Source organism: Caenorhabditis briggsae, assembly GCF_000004555.2.
Source record: "Caenorhabditis briggsae complete genome, chrV, whole genome shotgun sequence".
Taxonomy (NCBI): domain Eukaryota; kingdom Metazoa; phylum Nematoda; class Chromadorea; order Rhabditida; family Rhabditidae; genus Caenorhabditis; species Caenorhabditis briggsae.
The window spans coordinates 18,390,602-18,411,358 of NC_013488.2; the positions used below are offsets into that span (position 1 = coordinate 18,390,602).

A 20,757-nucleotide genomic window follows, 5' to 3' on the forward strand; every position below is an offset into this window, starting at 1 on the left:
CAACTTTTACATAAAATCTTCGTACATAAACATGTTAAAGGAAGTTTCTATTTGTCCCCCTCCCGCTCTTTTCTCATTGCTAACTGCTCCATTATGTTTTCATTTATTCCACGGGACCTCCGTAGACACAACTACACATTTTCTCTGGACATTTGTACCCCCCTTTTCGTTTCACCGGCCTCCTAATCTTTTTTTTCCTTTACAACTTTTAGTAGGCACCCGTCCGACGGGCCAGGGGGAACAGAAGCAGAAGTGACATCATTTAGTTGGAAAATGAGCACGAAAATGTGCTAAGAAAATGGCAGCAGCGGGGGGAATGGCCGGGAGAAGAAAAAAAACCTCCGAGACATAGTTAATGAGGTTTTCCCACTTTCTCCTTTTTTTTGGAATTTTTTCTGTTTTTTTTTTGCAGAAAAATGTTTTTTTGACACTTTTTTCGAATTGTTCGATTCTTGAAATTAGCTTTTGGTTCGAATTTTTCCTGAATTTTCTTCTAAAAATTGAAAAAATTGAGCTTCTCTAAAAATTTGAATTTTACAAAATTTCATGATAAATTCTCAAAATCTTTCCAAGAATATTGAGTAAAAGTTTTATCGAAATAGCGATATTCAAAAAAAACAAACAGAAAAAACAAACACATTTTGAGCTAGAAATCAAGAAATTTGAGCAGTTTGAAAGGAAGTTATGATTTTTTTAAATTCTGGAACCATAGATTTTGATTTCAAAAATTTGAAACCATCATAACTTTCTTCAAAATAGTTCAAGTTTTGTGATCTTTAGCTCAAACTGTTCCTGGAATTTTCGAAAATGTTTCAACATTACTTCCAAAAACATTTCAACGCTATTTTAGGCTTCTAAGCACCAGCAACGCGGTCTAATCTTGAACATTTTTATGTATGTTGTGAATTCTATGTGAACTTCAATAGTTAATAGTCAATTTTTCTTTAACAAACTTTAACAAATCAAAAACAAGAAGAGAAACCACACATTTTGAGCTACAAACCAAGCATTTCGAGCAATTTTGAAGGAAGTTATGGTATTTTGAAAATTTTGGAATTCAAAATTTTTGATTCCAAAAATTTCATATGATCATAACTTTCTTCAGAATGGTTCAATTTCTGGGATCTTTGGCTTAAAATGTTTATAGAATTTTCGAAAATGTTAAAAACTTAGATATGTTCAAATGTCAGAGCTTTTTTTAGGCCTTGAAAGCATCCAAAAAATTGGTCTCATAGTCTTAAAGGTGGGGGGGACATGAAAAAAATAATGTTCTCGAAATTCAAAGATGCCCCTCGAGGAGTTGAACTTGTGAAGGCGACGATTGAGGGTGCGGCGCCGCTACCGACTGAGCCACGCGGGCAAAGAGAAAGCGTCCGCCCGATTGCATACATAAAGGCGAGGACGACAGCTGTACGCAGAGTGACATTAAGCGTTGTACACCGTGACGGTAGAATGCATACTCTAGCTACAAAAAAACTACGAAAAATCTCCTGTCCCCCCACCTTTAAAACCGTTATTTTGAACATCGTCCTTTTCTCAATTTTTGAATATACTCACTTCCCATATTATCACAATTTAACTGTACTTTTACAAGTTTTTTTTCCTGCGTTTCCATTCTATTCTCAGACCCTTTCCATTTGAAAAATAACCTTTCCCATTTTCTTAATTTTTGAACTTTTTCTGAAATCAATTTTTTTCAACTTTTCAGGCCGTCTAGGCGGAGAGGGATACAAAAAGATAACGTCCCTTCTTCTTCACGATGAGCGAGATTTACTCGCCGTCGCAGTCGAAGGGATTCAATCAACCATATGGATTTCCGATGAATTGTAATCTTAGCCGGGCGTTTATGGAAATGACAGAGGAGGACCGGAAATGTCTCGAGGAACGCAAATATTGGTGTTTTTTGTTGAGCAGGTAATTTTTCTGAAAATAGAATACAAACTACACATTTTGAGCTAGAAACCAAGAATTTTGAGCTGTTTTGAAGGAAGTTATGACATTTTGAAAATTCGGAATCAAAAAATTTTGATTCCAAAAATTCAAAATTTCCATAACTTTGAAAAATTCATTCTTTTTGATTGGAATAGTTATTCTTCGAAAATAGAAAAAAATCACACATTTTGAGCTAGAAACCAAGAATTTGAGGCTATTTTGAAGGAAGTTATGACATTTTTAAAATTTCGAAATCAAAAAATTTTGATTCCAAAAATTTCAAATCATCAACAACTTTTTTCAAAAACGTTCATTTTTTGTGGTCTTTGGCTTAAAATGTCTGAAATTGTCTAAATTTTAATTTATAAACATTTCAAACAAAATGGACTATATCCAAAAAAGTTATGACATTTTGAAAATTTCGGAATCATAAAACTTTGATTCCAAAAATTTCAATTGACCATAACTTTCTTCAAAATAGTTCAACTTTTGGGATCTTCAGCTTAAAATGCTCCTGGAATGTTCGAAAATGTTTAGATAATAATTTCAGTATAACCACATTCTGCGCCTCCATGATCCTTGTCGTCATCTGGCGCGTCGTAACACATTTATGCTGTCAACGGAGGGAGCGAGAATTCCCAGAGCCCGTACCTCCGCCAGAAGTGGTCGCAATCAATATGAATGGTTCGAAGCATATCGGCGGAGAGGCCGACCCATTTTTAAAACAGCAACAAGAGGAAAAACATTTGGGATGGATGACAGAGGTAAGATTTTGAATTTGGGGATATTAAAAAAATAATTTTTTAAAAATTCAAAATGTTTTTTGTTATATTTCGAAAAACTTTTATGTTGATACTATTTATTTTGAGCCTTTAATCTGAAAAAAAATCATATCAATAATTTGGAATGTGGGCGGAGCTTGTTTTTATTATTTTAGGATCATTTATTTTAGGAATCTCTAGCGGTCAAAATTTTCAATACAATCCGCGACCGACGGGCAAGTTTTTGTCCTATTTTTTATTGATATTTGATATTGATACATATTATTTTTTAATTGCACTAATTAAAAAAGAATGGAACTGAAAAAATTTTTTGGATTGATTTTAAAAAAAAATGAATTTGATGATTTTTTTTGTAGTATTTGGATTTTTTATGATTCCACTTCTATCCTATAGAACAAATCAATTATTTTTTTTGAGAGAATGGAGTAAGGGGAGATTTTGCGGGAATTTGAATTTTTTGAAAATAAAATTGAAAATTTGGGAACAATTTTTCTATTTAAGAATTTTATAATTTTGCTAATTTTCAGCTAATTTCAGCTATTTTTTTAAAAGTAAACCATCCAAGTTTCTATGAAATTTGTAAGTTTTCAATTTTCAAACAAATTCCAGGAATTCCAGATACCGTGAATTTGTTAACACTCTAATAGAACGCCACCCCTCACTTTCCACTTTGAGCCCGTATATCTCGGTTCCTGTAAAAGATATCAGTGGTCAACTGACAAAACACTTCTGATATTATGATAAAAAATTTATCAGTTGCCAACTTTTTTATATCTTTGACAGGAACAGAGATATATGGTCTCAAAGTTAAAAATCAAGGGTGGCGTTCTATTAGAGTGTTTACGGTATCTCAGTTTTTTTCTACTCGGATTTTTATACAAATTTCGAAATTTTCAAAAAAAAACTACAAATTTTGTGTTAAAAACCAAGAATTTGGAGCTATTTTGAAGAAAGTTATGGCATTTTGAAAATTTTCGAATCAAAATTTTTAATTCCAAAAATTTCAAATTATCATAACTTTCTTCAAAATTGACGAATTTTCATGAAATTTGTGTTGAAATATCTCAATTTTTGTCGAAATATAAATAATTGTAAAAATCAAACAAAATTGACAGTTTCCCTAAAAGTTATGACATTTTAAAAATTTTGGAATCAAAATTTTGATTCCAAATTTTTGCGAATTTTCGACATTTTCAGCAAGTTTTAGCTACCAAAATGTTTCGAATATTCTGAATTTTTCAAAAATTTTAATCCCAAAATTTCCCAATTACTCCATTCATCTCAAAACTCCACACACAAGTACATGGTGCATCGTGAATCGTGTCAGAATTGCATGACCAGTGGTCCAGTATTTTCTATCTTTTTTTGCATCGACTATCTCTACTTTTTGCATTTTTTTCACATTTTCGTCACGTCTTCAGAATTCTTCAGATGACGTGACAAAGGTTATGGCCCCCAATCTATCACCACCCGCCCACACACACACTGTCACTTTCTATTTTTTATTTTTTTTCCAGTTTTTTTTTCACTGGGAACTATATTCCTTCAATTTTTTTGGTAGTTTTTGATTGGAATGGAATTTGAAATCACCACTATCCGCCCCCACCGAGATTGTGATTGTGGAAAGGTGTACTGTAGGTAATATTAAGTTCATTTGATTTTAAAAAAAAATGTTTTTTTGGAATTTGTTAAAAATACCACCCATTACCTACCGTACACATTTCTATTTGAAATCACATAACATCCCGGTAATTTTTCACAAATTTTCCATTTTACAGGCCAAAGACTGGGCTGGCGAGCTGATATCCGGACAAAGTTTGACGGGACGATTTCTCGTCTTACTCGTCTTCATATTATCAATTGGATCGTTGATAATCTATTTTTATGACGCTAGTTTGTGAGTTTTTTGTTTGAAATTATAACTAAAATACTTTTGAGAATTCCGGAAACATTTTAAGCCAGAAATCACAAAAATTGGAGAATTTTGAAGAAAGTTATGATTAATTGAAATTTTTGGAATCAAAAATTTTGTTCCAAAATTTTCAAATTTTCATATTTTTTTGGATATTGTCCATTTTGTTTGAAATGTTAACAAATTAAAAATATAGACAATTTTAGACATTCTGAGCCAAAGAACACAAAAATTGAACGATTTTAAATGAAGTTATGACAAATTTAAAATTTTGGAACCCTAAAATTTTTATTCCAAAATTTTCAAAATTTCATAACTTTCTTCAAAGTTGCCCAAATTTCTTGGTTTTGTGCTAAAAATGTGTCGTTTTTCTTTTATTTTCATAAAAATTAAAATTCTAAATCAAGGAAAAAAATTTCAGTCAAAACTTCCAAGTGGAAACATGCATACCATGGCAGGACAGTCCATCGCAACAAATCGATTTGGGATTCAACATATTTTTTCTCGTCTATTTTTTCATTCGATTTATTGCCGCTTCTGACAAAGTTTGGTTTTTATTGGAAATGTACAGTTGGATCGATTTTTTTACGATTCCTCCGAGTTTTGTGGCCATTTATTTGCAGAGGAATTGGTTGGGTAAGTTTTTGAACTTTTTTGAAAAAGTTTTGAAAATTGAGAGCTCAAAATTAAAAAAAAAAGATTTTAAAGAGACGCATTTGGAGACAGATTTTATTAAAATTGGTCCATTTTGAAGAAAGTTATGGTCATTTGAAAAGTTTGGAACCCAAACGTTTTGATTCCAAAATTTCTAAACGTTCTATTTTTCTTGGAAGCTGTCAATTTCTGAAAATGAAGTATTAGGCATCTTTTAGGACAACTTTAATCAAAATTGATCTACCTTGAAAAAAGTTATGGCTATTTGAAATTTTTGGAATCAAAAATTTTGAGTTCCAAAGTTTTCAAAATGTCATAACATCCTTCACAGTTGCCCGAATTTCTTGATTTTAGGCTCAAAATGTGTGGTTTTTCTTCTATTTTGACAAAAATTTTAAAAGACATAATTCCAGGATTCCGTTTCCTTCGTGCACTACGTCTGATGACCGTACCAGACATTCTTCAATACTTGAACATCTTAAAGACGTCGTCCTCCATCCGTCTAACCCAACTAGTCACCATTTTCGTCGCCGTCTGTCTAACGGGTGCTGGTCTAGTACATCTTCTGGAAAATTCTGGAGACTTTTTCAAAGGATTCATCAATCCACACAGAATCACTTATGCGGATTCGGTGTATTTCGTGCTGGTCACAATGTCTACAGTAGGATATGGTGATATTTATTGTACGACGTTGTGTGGACGATTGTTTATGATTTTCTTCATTCTTTTCGGCCTGGTGAGTTTTTTGAGATGAAAATTTCAGCTCTGTTCAAGTTTAAAATACCCCAAAAAAGTTTGAGGTCCAGAAAATTATTGCCAACTTCATACTTCTTTAACTTTCATTAATTCAGATGATACTGCAATTTTTTCATTAAACAGAATCTGAAAAACAGAGCTTTGATTTGATATTAAAATATTTGCCTGAATTATCGACGCAAAAATTATGCAATAGTTCTATTAGAGCTTGTTTCAATTCTAATTGGATTTTGAACCAGCTCAGCAGTACCAAAATAAAGAATTGCTACTGCCCAGCAGGTGCAAAACTTGACTTTGCAGTAGCAAAATCCGCTTCTTCATGAATTTCGAACTTTCATAACTCACATCATTTTCATTCAATTTTTATGAATTTTACATTTTCGGAGGAGCAAAAATTCCAATTCTGAAAATATAGATTTAGTGTGATTTCGGGGAAAGCTGAGCTAGTTCCAGTCATTGGAAACATTGACTCAAAGCTTTTCAAATACCATATCCTCTTTTTCAAAATTTACCTTTTTCAATCCGTCAAAATGTGCTGATTCCGAAAATATAAGTTTCATAACATTTAGACAAAAAACTAGCGAGTTACAGTCATTTTTCTGAAGAGATATGTGGATTTTGCTACTGCTTAGCAGGTGCAACTTTTCATTTTGCTGATGCCGAGCAGTACCAAAATCAGAGGAACCTTGCTCTTTTTTTAGAGGAATTTTGCTCTACTTTTTTATTTTTTGTTCAAATTTAATAAAAACTATACAGTCAGATTCCTAATTCAAAAGTGCATAGATTGATACAAAATTTCTGAAAATTCACAAAATTTTGGTACTGCTCATCAGGTGCAAAATCGCGGTAGTATTTTTCGGGTTTCGAATTTTTTTTCGGTGTTCTTTATTTTAATTTCGAGTCCCCCGACATTTCTGGGACCTCTAAACTGATTGTGAGTACCATTCATAACAATTTTGAAATTTTTCAGGCCATGTTCGCTAGCTACGTTCCGGAAATTGCGGATTTGATTGGAAATCGCCAAAAATACGGTGGCGAGTATAAAGGAGAGCACGGAAAGAAGCATATTGTAGTTTGTGGTCATATCACCTATGACTCGGTCTCCCATTTCCTTCAAGATTTTCTACACGAAGACAGAGACGACGTGGATGTCGAAGTGGTGTTTTTGCATCGAGTGGTACCGGATTTGGAGTTGGAGGGACTTTTTAAACGACATTTTACAAAAGTGGAGTTTTTCACTGGAACTGTTATGGACTCGTTGGATCTGAGTAGGGTTAAGGTTAGTTGGAAAATAATCCGCTTCAAAAAGTTAACTTTTTGTCACTCTAAATTGTATTTGGCAGATGCGCCTTAAAATTCTGATTCCAAAAATATCCATTTCACAAAATTCTGATGAAAACTAAGCGAATTATGAACGTTTGAAGTTTTGGGACAGTGCATTTTACTACTGCCAAGCTCAATTTTGCACCTGCCCAGCAGTAGCGAAAGTCAGATTTGCTACTGCTAGGCAGTACCAAAATGCACAGGAACCTTCAGAAAAAGTGTTCTAACTCGCCTAGTTTTCATCAGATTGTTGTGAAAAGTATACTTTCGGAATCTCCGTTTCTAGGTTCATAACCTGTCTTCAAAATAAAATTAATTTGTCTCTAAAACGAAATTTTAAAGTTAAAAAATTGCAATTCTGGTACTGCCCGGAAGAATTTTACACCTGCTGGGCAGTAGCAAATATGGTTTTGAAGCTGTTATTATATAATTGTACATATTTCCAGATCGGAGACGCAGACGCTTGCCTAGTCCTTGCCAACAAGTACAGTACGAATCCAGACGCCGAGGACGCTGCCAATATAATGAGAGTGATTTCCATTAAAAACTATTCATCCGATATTCGAGTAATTGTTCAATTGATGCAATACCATAACAAGGCCTATCTTCTGAACATCCCTTCTTGGGATTGGCGACGTGGCGATGACGTCATCTGTTTGGCAGAATTGAAGTTGGGATTCATTGCTCAGTCTTGTCTGGCGCCTGGATTCTCGACAATGATGGCGAATTTGTTTGCGATGAGGAGTTTTAAAACGGTAAGTTATTCAATTTTTGGGGATTTTTTTGTTATATGTATTAACAGTTTTGATATGCATACTAATTTTATATGTGTTTTGATGTTGAATTTCAAATTTACTATTTAGGCCCAAAAACAAATTAAGAGCCTGAAAATTTTTTGTAAAATTTTGAAATATATTTCATCTCTTTTTCTTAAACCAACTCTACAGTAACCCTTCTAACCTACATTGCTCATTGTTATACTAACTACCGTAACCCACACCGGTCTGTTATTTTCAGTCCCCCCATACTCCTCTCTGGCTCAACGACTATCTTCGTGGTGCCGGAATGGAGATGTACACTGAAAGTTTGAGTCCTGCATTTGTCAATATGTCCTTTCCAGAAGCTGCAAAGTGAGTTTTTGGGATAATTAAAAATTAAAAAAAAAGTTTTTTTTTGAAATTTTTTTAAAAGTGTCTCAATTGTCCAAAATATTTAAAATTAGAAAAAAAACTTTTGTCCTGCCCCTCTGACGTCGTCAACTCCCAAAAAAGTGTCCTTTTTTGTCCGAAAAAGTCCAGAAAATTTGGAAAAAATCGAAAAGTTCTAGTCCCAAACCACACCGGACTGGCTGAATCTGTATCTTTGTGGTGCTGGAATGGAAATGTACACCGACACATTATCCCATTCTTTCGTCGGAATGACATTTCCCGAAGCTGTCGAGTAAGAAAACATTTTTGGAAACTGCCGTAGCCCACTATAATAGAAGACCAACTTATACTTGCACTTTGAACCGATTTATCTCGGTTTTTGTAACAGATATCAAAAAATAGTCAACTGATAAAACGCTTATCATAATATAAGCAACATTTTATTAGTTGAAAATATTTTGATATCTCTCACAAGAACCGAGATAAATTGGCTCAAAGTGCAAGTACCGAATGACCTTCTATTAGAGTGTTAAAGGTGGGGGGACATGAAAAAAATAATGTTCTCGAAATTCCGTTCAAAGATGCCTCTCGAGGAGTTGAACTTGTGAGGGCGATGATTGAGGGTGCGGCACCGCTACCGACTGAGCCACGCGGGCAAAGAGAAAGCGCACGCCCGATTGCATACATAAAGGCGAGGACGACAGCTGTACGCAGAGTGACATTAAGCGTTGTACACCTTGACGGTAGAATGCATACTCTAGCTACAAAAAAACTACGAAAAATCTCCTGTCCCCCCACCTTTAATGGTAATTTTTTTGAACTAATTTTTTTGAAGAGTGCTTCTAACATCATTTTTCTGACAGCTTTTTTGTGACTAACCAAAGTTTCTGAAAATCTCTGATTGTCATGACCTAAAAATCCAAAAAATTTAGGTCATCATTTAAATATCCAAAAAATTGGGTCATCATTTAAGTATCCAAAAAATTAGGTCATAACCTAGAAATCCAACAAATTGGGTCATGACTTAAAAATCCAAAAAATTAAGCCATGACCTAAAAATCCAAAAAATTTAAATCATCATTTAAATATTTAAAAAATTAGGTCATGATCCAAAAACTCGAAAAAGTAAGGTCATGACCTAGAAGTCCAAAAAACTGGGTCAGGACCTATAAAACCAAAAAAATAGGTCTTGAACTAGAAATCTAGAAAATTGGGTCATGAACTAGAAATCCAAAAAATTAGGTCACGATTTAGAAATCCAAAAAATCAGTTGAAAAAAATTTAAAAAATGCATAAAAAATAACAAAATTAACCCGATTTTTTCAAATCTCCTCCTGCCGTTTTTCCTAACCTACTAAATTCCCAAAAAATGCCAGTTTTCCCTGCTAACCCAATTTTTCGCAGTCTTCTTTTCAACCGTTTGGGTCTTCTGCTGCTGGCAATTGAACTGAAAGACGAGGAAAACAAGGAATGCAATATTGCAATAAATCCGGGACCAAACATTGTAATCCAACCTCAAACTCAAGGATTTTTCATCGCTCAGAGTGCAGATGAAGTGAAAAGAGCATTTTTCTGGTGCAAACAGTGTCATGATGATATCAAGGACGTTTCCATGATTAAGAAGTGTAAATGTAAAAACTGTGAGTTTTGAGTTTGATAATTAAGAAGAGCAAGAAAAAAGCTTTAAAATGAGTCTAAACTTGCTTAGGATTTTCTGAAAAAAAATTTTAAAAAATTAAAAAAAATTTTTTTTAATTTTAAGTTTTAAATTTTTAAATTTTTAAAATTTTTTTTTAATTTTCAAATTTTTCAGTGGCTCTCTTCCGGCGGAACACAAAACACTCAACTACAGCTCGTGGTAAATATTGAATTTTCCATTTTTATCAAAAAAAAATTCTGAAATTCTCCAAAATATTTTTTTTCTCTGTTCAGACTATTCGGATTTTGATGCTCTATTCTATCAGAATGACGGTAATCTATATAGCATGAATCGTTCAAATTTTTGTGAAAAAATTTTTTTGCATAAAATTTAGATTCCTCTCCCATGCAGCACGCTTTTTGTATTGTGGTTTTTTTAGCATATCATCATTTTTTCCACAGCTTTTTTCATTTTTTGGTTATGATTAGTTGTTTATTTAATTAGCCTAATTATCGTTAATTGGTTTGTTTTGAAGTTTCAGCTAGAGCCACGGAAGTACTTCAACAATTCCAACCACAACCACCGATGGGCGGTCCAATGGGACATTTAGGACAGCAGGTCCAATTAAGAATGATTAATCAGCAGAGGTTAGTAATTTTTATTAATTTTCGGGGAGTGTAAAGTCTTTGGAGCTGAAAATAGAGTGAAAATTCAGAAAAATTCAGAAAATTCGGTTAAATCTGAATTTCTGAATTTCTGAATTTCTGAATTTCTGAATTTCTTAATTTTTGAATTTCTTAATTTCTGAATTTCTGAATTTCTGAATTTCTGAATTTCTGAATTTCTGAATTTCTGAATTTCTGAATTTCTGAATTTCTGAATTTCTGAATTTCTGAATTTCTGAATTTCTGAATTTCTGAATTTCTGAATTTCTATGAATTGAAAACTGAAAAATTCCGAAATTCAAGAAATTCAAAATTCGAATAAATCAGAAAATTCAAGAAATTGGAAAATTGAATAATTTCAAAATTTCAGAAAATCGAAAAATGAGAAATTTAAAATTTTCCAAAAATTAAAAATTTTAGCTGGTTTTCAGTAAATTTTAGCTGGTTTTCAAACTTTTCAAAAATTTCAAAAATATTTCAGAGAATTTTTTAAAGATTCAATTTTTCACAATTTTTCAGCTTTAAGAACTTTTCTATTCTTCAAAATTTGCTTATATTTATATAATTTTCAGATTAAAAAAAAACAAAAAAAAAGTTTCCCTGTCCCTTTAAATTATTGTTTTCTCTGTCCTATAATTGTTTCAATTGTCAATATTTACAACAAAAAAAAATGCATTTTTTAACCAAAATACCGAAATACCTGTATTAGAAGGGCCGGCCCTTCTCTTGTTCCAAGGTACCTCCGGAGGGTCCTTCTATTAAAGGGGCCTTCTATTAAAGTGGCCCTTCTAATGCAGGTTTTACGGTGACAAAAAAAATCTCTAAGCCAAGGTTTTCAAAATTTCTTGCAGTTCGACGAGTGATACTCACCTCAACACGAAATCTCTTCGATTTGCGTATGAAATCAAAAAACTCATGTAGGAAGATTATTGTCTTTTTTATTGATTTATTGATTTTTTTTTTCCAATTTTTTATTTCATCACCTACACCTCTAGATGCTATATTTTCCTATATATGTGTACCTCCTTTAGAAAATTCGAAGTTCGAAAAAAAAAATTTTGCGCCAAAAAAATTTGTAGATCAAAAAAAGTTTTTTAGCTGGAATGAACTTTTTCTAGATTAAGTTTTTTTCTGCATGATTTGATTCACACACTACCCCTTTGCTTCCAATAGTACTGAGTTTTTGTGTGGTTTGGCGGGAAATTTGAATTTTTTGAAAAAAAAAATTCAAATTCCCTCCAAATCAACTAGAAACTTTGCACATTTTCCTATCCTTCTAAAGTGTCATGTTCCAAACCACAGATATGATTTATTTTTCAAAATAGTTTTAGTTGTTTTATTTTTATTTTTTTATCTCACCAATCTATAATCGCATCTCAAAAAATCACACCAACCCAAACACACCACACACACATACACCGCTTTTACCAGCTAGATTTTTATAATTTTCAGAAAAAAAATATATATCTGAAAATTTTTGAAATTTTTCATTTTCAGGCCATCGTCTGGAGGACGAAGGAACTCGATGAGCATACCACCAGATGGGCGGGGCGTTGATTTTAGTAAAGATTTCGAGCAGCAGGTTGGTTTTTTCTGGAAAGATTCAAAAATTCTAAACGTTTTGATACAAAATTCTTTGAAATTAAGGAAAATCAGGACGAGGTATGGAATTTTGAATTTTTGACAAATTTTTTTTAATGAGGTTCTTTCTCAGGGAGAATCTTTCCTAGTGAAGAATCGTAATGTGGATCCTTCTTACAATTAATGAGAATTTCTCTTATTGAGAATTTTTCCTAGTCAGGATTTTTCTTAGTGAGAATCTTTCTTAAAGGTGGGGGGACAGGAGATTTTACGGGGGATTTTTGGGGCCAGAGTATGCATTCTACCGTGACGGTGTACAACGTTTAATGTCACTCTGCGTACAGCTGTCGTCCTCGCCTTTATATATGCAATCGGGCGACCGCTTTCTCTTTGCCCGTGTAGCTCAGTCGGTAGCGGCGCCGCACCCTCAATCCTCGTCCCACACGTTCAACTCCTCGAGAGGCATATTTAAACGAAATTTCGAGAACATTATTTTTTTCATGTCCCCCACCTTTAATGAGGATCCTTCTTAGTGACAATTTCTCTTAGTGAGAATCTTTCCTAACAAGGGTTTGCTTAATGAGGATCCTTCTTAGTGAGAATCTCTCTTGCTGAGAATCTGTCCTAGTGAGGATCTATCCTAATAAGGGTCTTGTTAAATGAGGACCATTCTTATTGACAATCTTTCTTAGTGAGAATCTTTCCTAGTGAGAATCTTTCTTAATGAGGATCCTTCTTAGTGAGGATCTCTCCTAATAAGGGTCTTGTTTAATGAGAATCTTTCTTATTGACAATCTTTCCTAGTTAGAATCTCTCTAGTGGGTTAATCTCCCTTAAGGATCTAAGAATCTGAGAAAAATTGTTGAATCCAAAAAATTCCCACTTTCCAGTTCCAAGACATGAAATACGACAGTACTGGAATGTTTCATTGGTGCCCGAGCCGGAATCTCGAAGACTGTGTCCTCGAAAGACATCAAGCCGCAATGACAGTACTCAATGGCCACGTGGTTGTCTGCTTGTTTGCTGATCAGGATTCTCCATTAATTGGATTACGAAACTTCATCATGCCATTGAGATCGTCGAATTTCCATTATCACGAATTGAAGCATGTTGTTATTGTGGGCGATTTGGAATACTTGAGAAAAGAGTGGAAAACGCTGTATAATTTGCCGAAAATCTCAATTTTGAATGTGAGTTTTTTTTTTCATTTTTGGAGTTTTCCAAAAAATTTCAAAATAAAGCTTTTGTAGCTATAGTTTCGCTGAATCTTCGAGCTACTGAAACAAAGCTTAAAACTTGTCTCATCTTTTTGAAATTTTGTGAGTATATGAAACAAAAATAGAGCTTCATTTTTGTAGTTGACAACTTTTCTGTTAAATTGAATCCTGAAAAGATATGAAGGCTAGAAAAAGTCAAGTTTGGCACCTACTACGCAGTATCAAACACCAGCTTTGCTACTGCTCAGCAGTACCGAAATCAAAGAAATCTTGCTTTTACTTTTTTGTTTTTATGCGAATTCGATAAAAATTTTACAGTTTAATTTCTTGTACCAAAGTGCATTGATTTATAAAAAAATATGAAAAATTCGCAAAAAAAAAACAATTTCCAAACATTTTCAGGGCTCCCCACTATCTCGAGCCGATCTTCGCGCCGTTAACATCAACCTATGCGACATGTGTGTTATTATCTCAGCACGTGTCCCGAACACAGAAGACACCACACTGGCAGATAAGGAGGCAATTCTGGCATCGTTGAATATCAAAGCAATGCAATTCGATGACACATTGGGATTCTTCCCAATGAGACATCAAACTGGAGATCGTAGTCCATTGGGTAGTCCGATTTCTATGCAGAAGAAAGGTGCAAAGTTTGGAACTAATGTGCCAATGATTACGGAATTGGGTGAGTCTGGGAAAATTGGAACAACGCAAATATGCTTTTGAAGTTTGACCATTTCAAAAGTATATCCAAAAATATTCAATTGATCTGAAAATATCAGAACACACTAAACAAAAATAGAGCTTCATTTTTGTAATTGACAACTTTTTCGAAAAATCTTTCTAAAAAGAGATATACGTCTTTGAAAAGCTACTAACATATTTTCTACTGCCCAACAGGTGACAAACGGTGTTTTGCTACTGCCTAGCAGTAGTAAAGTTAGATTTTGGTACTGCTTGGCAGTAGCAAAACCCCAATTCGCTCCTTCTACCATTTTCCATGTAGCATATATTTTTTGGAGTCATTTCACAAAAAAGTTGTCAACTACAAAAATGAAGCGCTCTTTTTGTTTAGAATGTTCTAAAATTTTCAGTTTGATTGAAAAATTTCGAAGTACTGTTCTGAGTGTTTAAAGTTAAGCATTTTTTATGAATAATTAATCAATTTAAAGCTGAAACTGTTCTGAAAATTTCTAAAATCTCCAAAAACTTTTAAAAATTCAAAAACCCCTTTCTCAGTAAACGACTCCAACGTGCAATTCCTCGACCAGGACGACGATGACGATCCGGATACCGAACTCTACCTCACCCAACCGTTTGCGTGTGGTACTGCTTTTGCTATCTCGGTGCTCGACTCGTTGATGAGTACGGTAAGTGAAACTTTTTACATAAAAACACGGTCAAAGTTCTTTAATTCTGAAAAACTAATTTTCATTAAAATTGGACGGAAATGAAGCGAGTTACGGTCATTCTGGCAGTTGCAAAATTATTAAACAATTTGTTTGCTCCAAGATCCAAAAATTTTCAAAATACATCAGAAAACTGTTTTTTATTGTTTTGTGTTTATTACAAGCTTCAAAATGAGCCCAAACTTGCCTAGGTTCCGCGCATTTTGAAATTTCACCCAGACGCGAGACGCACGACCGCGACGCGCCTGAAAAACCAAAGTGCGCGGAGCCAAGGCAATATGGGGCTGGTTTTGAAGCTTGTGGCAAGCTGATTTCAATAAAATTACTTTAAAAGTTTAAATCTAAGATCTAAATAAATTTTTTGGCAAAAAATGTTTTTTTTTTGAAAATTTTCAGTTTTTAGAAATGATTTCAAGCTTATTTTTATATATTGTTAGCTCATTTTTTTTATGATTTTCAGCTCAATTCTTAGCAAACAAATGTGAAAAACTTTCAGACCTATTTCAACGACTCAGCGCTCACCTTGATCCGAACCCTAGTCACCGGTGGCGCCACCCCAGAACTCGAGCTGATTCTAGCCGAAGGGGCGGGGCTTCGAGGTGGCTACAGTACTCCAGAAACGCTATCGAATCGAGATAGATGTCGAATTGCTCAAATATCGCTGAGCGACAATCCGTACGAAGGTGTAGGGGTAAGAAATTGTTTTTAAAAAATTTAATTTCAAAACTTTCAATTTTCAGCACAATACAACGTATGGCGCAATGTTCACAATTGCACTCAGGAGGTATGGACAGCTTTGTATTGGATTGTACAGGCTGCATGATCAAGACAATCCTGATTCCATGAAACGATATGTGATTACGAATCCGCCGGCGGAGTTGAGGATTAAGAGTACAGACTATGTGAGTTTTCCAAGATTTCTGAAAGAAAATTCAGTTGTAATTGCTTGGAGTTTTTGTTTGAACCTGCTAAAAATTCTACTAAGCAAGTTACAGTCATTTTCCTAAAGAAAAAAATAAGACATGAAATTTTTGCTAAGAAGCTTTTTGAAATCATTTCAAAAATAGTTAAAATTCAGTTTTTTCAAACCGCCAGAGTTTGCTGATTCTGAAAATATAAGTTTCATGAATCTTGAGCAAAAACTACGCGAGTTACAGTTCTTTTTCCGAGAAGGTCTGTAAAATTTGCTACTGCCCAGCAGGTGCAAAACAACTTTGCAGTAGCAAAATTCACTGCTCCAGGCCTTACGAACTGTCATAACTCGCTTTATTTTTGTTCAAATTTTATAAATTTTACATTTTTTGAATTAACGCTTTGAGGAGCACAAAGTTCTCTAAAATCTGTGAGGTTTCGGAGAAATCTGGGCTAGTAACAGCCATTTTTCTAGAAAAAAATGAAGAACATGAAACCTCGGCTAAAATTCTTTTGAATTTTTATGAAACATTGTTGAAATTTAACTTTCTGAAATTGTTAAAATGTGCTGATTCAGAAAATATAAGTTTTATAGAATTTGAACAAAATCTAAGCAAGTTACAGGTCTTTTTCTGAAGCGATCTGTGAATTTTGGTACTTCTTAGCAGTACCAAAATCGGGAAATTCTTGTTGTAACTTTTTTACTTTTTGTCCATTTTCGATGAAAATACTACAGTTACATTCCTAGTTCTAATGCGCATAGATATATACAAAAATTTGATAAATTCAAAAAAAAATGCTACCAATGTTCTTTATATTTCAATTTTCAGGTCTACGTACTCGAACAATTCGATCCCGGACTTGAATACGAGCCGGGAAAACGACAATTCTAGGAACTAATTTCTTTCATAATTATCTCTCCCCAATTAATTATCTAAATTGCCAAAACGGGTCTTGCCCCCCTTTCCAAACCAAATCATGAAAATTTGCCGTGACCAAAAAATTTAAAAATTAATTACTATGTCTAAAAATTGCTCATTCTTAGGTTATACTGTTTTTCTTTTTTTTTCGAATTGACACTTAAGGGTACTTTTTTTTCTCGTGGACCTGAATTCCAAGAATGAAACTGGATCTTTTCAATTTTTTTGCTAATTTTTTAAAAACTTGTTTCTTACTTTTTGGTACTTTGAATTGCCTTATTTCGACTATTGCCGATGATTGATAATACTGGATAAATGGTTTTTTAAACTTTTAAATTTGTTTTTTCTTGTTGAAGAAATCCGAAAAAAAATACGTAAAACCTGTAATAGAAGGGCTTTCTTGTTTTTTACATGAAACCAATTTATCTGGCTCCCTGTAAGAGATATCAAAAAGTGATCAACTTATAAATTGTTTATCATAATATTAGAAACACTTTTTATCAGTTGACAGATTTTTGATATCTCTCGTGGGAGCCGAGATAGTTTAGCTCAAACTTGACTGTGCAAAGGTTTTACGATAAATGGTCAAAATATCATCTTTTCCTAATCATCAATTTTTAACTAGACAGATTTTTATCATCTTTCTTTGCAAAAAATATAGAAAAAATAAAAATATTGAGAAGATAATAAATCGTCTCTTCACATGTACAGCATGTGAGAAAACAAGGGATTAAAAAACTGATGTTCACTCAATTACAACGTTTTAAGAAGATTTCAAATTTAGATTAATTCAAACCGTCTGAAAAGGCTAGTTCTGCAAATATCAATTTTTGAAAATTGGATGAAAACTGAGCGAGCTACAGGTCTTTTTCTGAAAAAGGTTTCGAATTTTGGTACTGCTTAGCAGTAGCAAATTTCCAAGTTGCTAAGCAGTATCAAAATCGGAGGCATTTTATTCTCTGAAAGATCTGAAAGAATCTGAAAGATTTGGTACTGCTTAGCAGGTGCAAAAAACAAAAAGAGAGGCATCAAACTTTGAAATAGAACTTCATTTATTTATTTCAAAAATAGAAATTTAGTTTTTTGAAATTGTTAATTTTCGCTAATTCAGAAAATTCAGAAAATATAAGTTTCATGAAATTCGGACAAAAACTAAGCGAGTTACAGTTGTTTTTCTGAAGCGATATGCAAATTTTGGTACTGCTCGGCAGTAGCATATTGAAATTTGCACCTGCCCAGCAGTAGCAAAATCGATTTTGCTACTGCTTGGCAGGTGCAAAATTGAACTACGCTTAACTTTAGATGCTTATAACTGTGCTTAAAATCAATATTAAAAATTGATTCTTGTTTTAAATGAAAGCTAAAAATCAGGGCTTCAATTTGATATAAAGTTCGTAAAGTAAAATAAAAAATTTACTACCGAGAAACTGGTTTGAATAGAGATTCCCGAAAGTTATTACCGTAAATTCCCCGAAAGTTATTACCGTAAAACCTCTAATAGAACGACACCCGGATCGTCCGCTTTGAGCCTATATATCTCACTTCTTTTGAAAGATGTCAAAAAGTGGTTAACTAGTAAAATGTTTATCANGATATCAGCAACATTTTACTACTTAACCACTTTTTGACATCTTTCACAAAAAATGAGATATATAGGCTCAAAGTGGACGATCCGGGTGTCGTTCTATTAGAGGTTTTACGGTATGTTGTACTCAGTTTAGACTCAAATTACCAAAACCAAAACACCAATTAATCAATTATCCAATTAATTCTTCAATCATGCGTAACAGCAACCCAAAAGTGACCTTTAACCAATCTCCACTCGTCATCATTTTTTGTATTCTTCTGATTTTTTCACTAATTTCGCCTATAAAATTTTGTCCTTCGTCTTCATTTCTTATCATATACAATCAGAGTTCATATCAATTACCCCCATATATAAGAATCAAAAACCTGTTTTTGCTGTCTGCTTTTCTCTAAATCTCTCATTTTATTTGTTCTCTCTAAATTCTTTCTTTTCTAATTCAACCCAGAAAATCAAACAATCTAAAAAAATATAGTACAGATTAATTTTTTTATTGCAAATTACTCTTTAATCACTCTCTCAAATGGCTTACGCTGATTCTGAAACTACAGAATCGGATTCCGATAATCCGCCAGTGTTCTATACTGTACACAATGCAAAATCTGATAGTGGGCAACCGGAAGAACATGTGCACGGACTTGATGATTATATTCAAATGGGAAAATATGTTTTACTAGTTTGCCTAGCCGCTGAATTGCTCATTTTACCACAAGTTTCGTCCATGTTCTATATGATGTATGCAGGTGGGACATTTTTTTCTAAAATTATCAAATTTCAAACTACCGTAACCTGCTTGATTTTAGCTGGAAATCAAAAATGTTTAAATTTTTGAATTCAGCTAATTGAGCGGATCAAAATGAGTGTAATCATGCCAAAACAACTATCTTTGAAAAAAAACTTTTCAATTTTTTGAATTTTTCAGATTTCAAAATAGTATATTTTCAGGAGCCGTCCTCGAGTCGTATCATGTGACAATACAGTGTTCGATCCGTTGTTGGAAGGAAAAGAAATTTGTTTTGAAATCGATAAAATCGGAAATTGCTCTCATCCCAAATTTAAGTACCAGTTCAAAAGTGTCAATGTTGAGGTAATTAGCTAATTAATTAATTAAGGAAAAAAATGGTAAAATCAGCTAACTTCTTGGAACATCCAAAGTTTCGAATAAATCGAAAGTTTGGAAAAAAAATTAAAGATCAGAAATTTTCAAAAATGCATAACTTCTGTAATGTTGGTCCGATTATCAAAATTTTGGTATTGTCTGAATCCTGAAGACTCTAATTTTTTAGTACAACTACTTCTGTGACACCTCGAAACAAGTAAAAAATTCAATTTCGGTTCAAATGTTTGGAGTTCTGGCTGGATCGATAGTTTTTGGACAAGTTAGTGACTCATTTGGAAGAAAAGTTGCCGTACAAATCGCTTCGTTTGGAATGATTGTTGGGTGGTTGTTGGTGTGTCAGAGCCGAAATTTATTCCATTTTACTGTGACAAGAACGATTACTGGGTTTTTTACCGGTGGAAGCGTTTCGTGAGTTTTGGGACCTAATTTTGGTTTTTGAATTTTTGAATTTAGTTGAGTTTGAAAAAAGTTAAGACTGCTTGAAGTTTTGTGGCCTAGAAATTTGAACTTTGGTTTTCAGGATAAGTTTGAATATTTGAAAAAGATCTAGTTTAAAGAGTATTATGACTGCTTAAAGTTTAATAACCTAGAAATTCGAAATTTGAACTTCTAGGCCACGTTTGAAATGTGAAATCCATCTCGTTGAAAGATACCGTAAACACTCTAATAGAACGCCACCCGGACTGTCCACTTTGAGCCTATATATCTCACTTTCTTTGAAAGATTTCAAAAAACGGCCAACTAATAAAATGTTTATCGTGATATCAGCAATATTTTATCAGTTGACCACTTTTTGATATCTTTCACAGTAATCGAGATACATGGGCTCAAATTTTACAATTCGGGTGGCGTTCTATTAGAGTGCTTACGGTGATTCTGATTGCTGGAACTTTAAAAGGAGACTCCGACCAAAATTTTTTTTGCATTAAAATGTGTTAAAAGTTATCTGTTTTCCGAATATTATTGCGAAAAAATTCAAAGAAAATCCGAAATCCCCGAAAAACGGCGTTGGAAAAAACAAAAGGAAAAAATTCAAAAAAAAGGTGCCGCCGGGGGACGAAGATTTTCAGTGAGAAACCTAGGCCACGGCACCTGACAGCCTTTTTTTCAAGTCGTTTTTTACGTTTTTTACCTGCCGGACATGAAATTGAAAAAAATCCGTAAAAATTGCCACGTANGAAAGGCGCCCGCTGCCGTGGCCT

At 33.5% G+C, this 20,757-nt stretch overlaps 2 protein-coding genes across 2 annotated transcripts in view; both read left to right on the forward strand.

Moving 5' to 3' along the window:
* Nucleotides 1-1,759: 1,759 nt before the first annotated feature.
* Cbr-slo-1 lies at nt 1,760-16,823 on the forward strand (the record flags this gene model as incomplete). The annotated part of the gene is made up of 20 exons (XM_045238552.1): nt 1,760-1,914; nt 2,483-2,696; nt 4,493-4,611; nt 5,048-5,262; nt 5,694-6,016; nt 7,007-7,315; nt 7,806-8,144; nt 8,377-8,489; nt 9,912-10,147; nt 10,321-10,365; nt 10,440-10,478; nt 10,688-10,793; nt 11,663-11,728; nt 12,309-12,393; nt 13,283-13,582; nt 14,012-14,294; nt 14,849-14,979; nt 15,515-15,709; nt 15,759-15,920; nt 16,761-16,823. The coding sequence occupies 20 exons, from the start codon at nt 1,760-1,762 to the stop codon at nt 16,821-16,823; spliced, it is 3,498 nt and encodes a 1,165-aa protein (XP_045095006.1).
* Nucleotides 16,824-18,958: 2,135 nt separating this feature from the next.
* The window catches only part of CBG12925, a gene marked incomplete at both ends in the record, with an annotated part of 13,393 nt that continues 11,594 nt past the window's right edge, over nt 18,959-20,757 (forward strand). The window contains 3 exons of the mRNA XM_045238553.1: nt 18,959-19,170; nt 19,381-19,522; nt 19,722-19,963. Coding sequence (XP_045095007.1) covers nt 18,959-19,170; nt 19,381-19,522; nt 19,722-19,963 — 596 coding nt within the window. The remainder of the gene's footprint in view (nt 19,171-19,380; nt 19,523-19,721; nt 19,964-20,757) is intronic.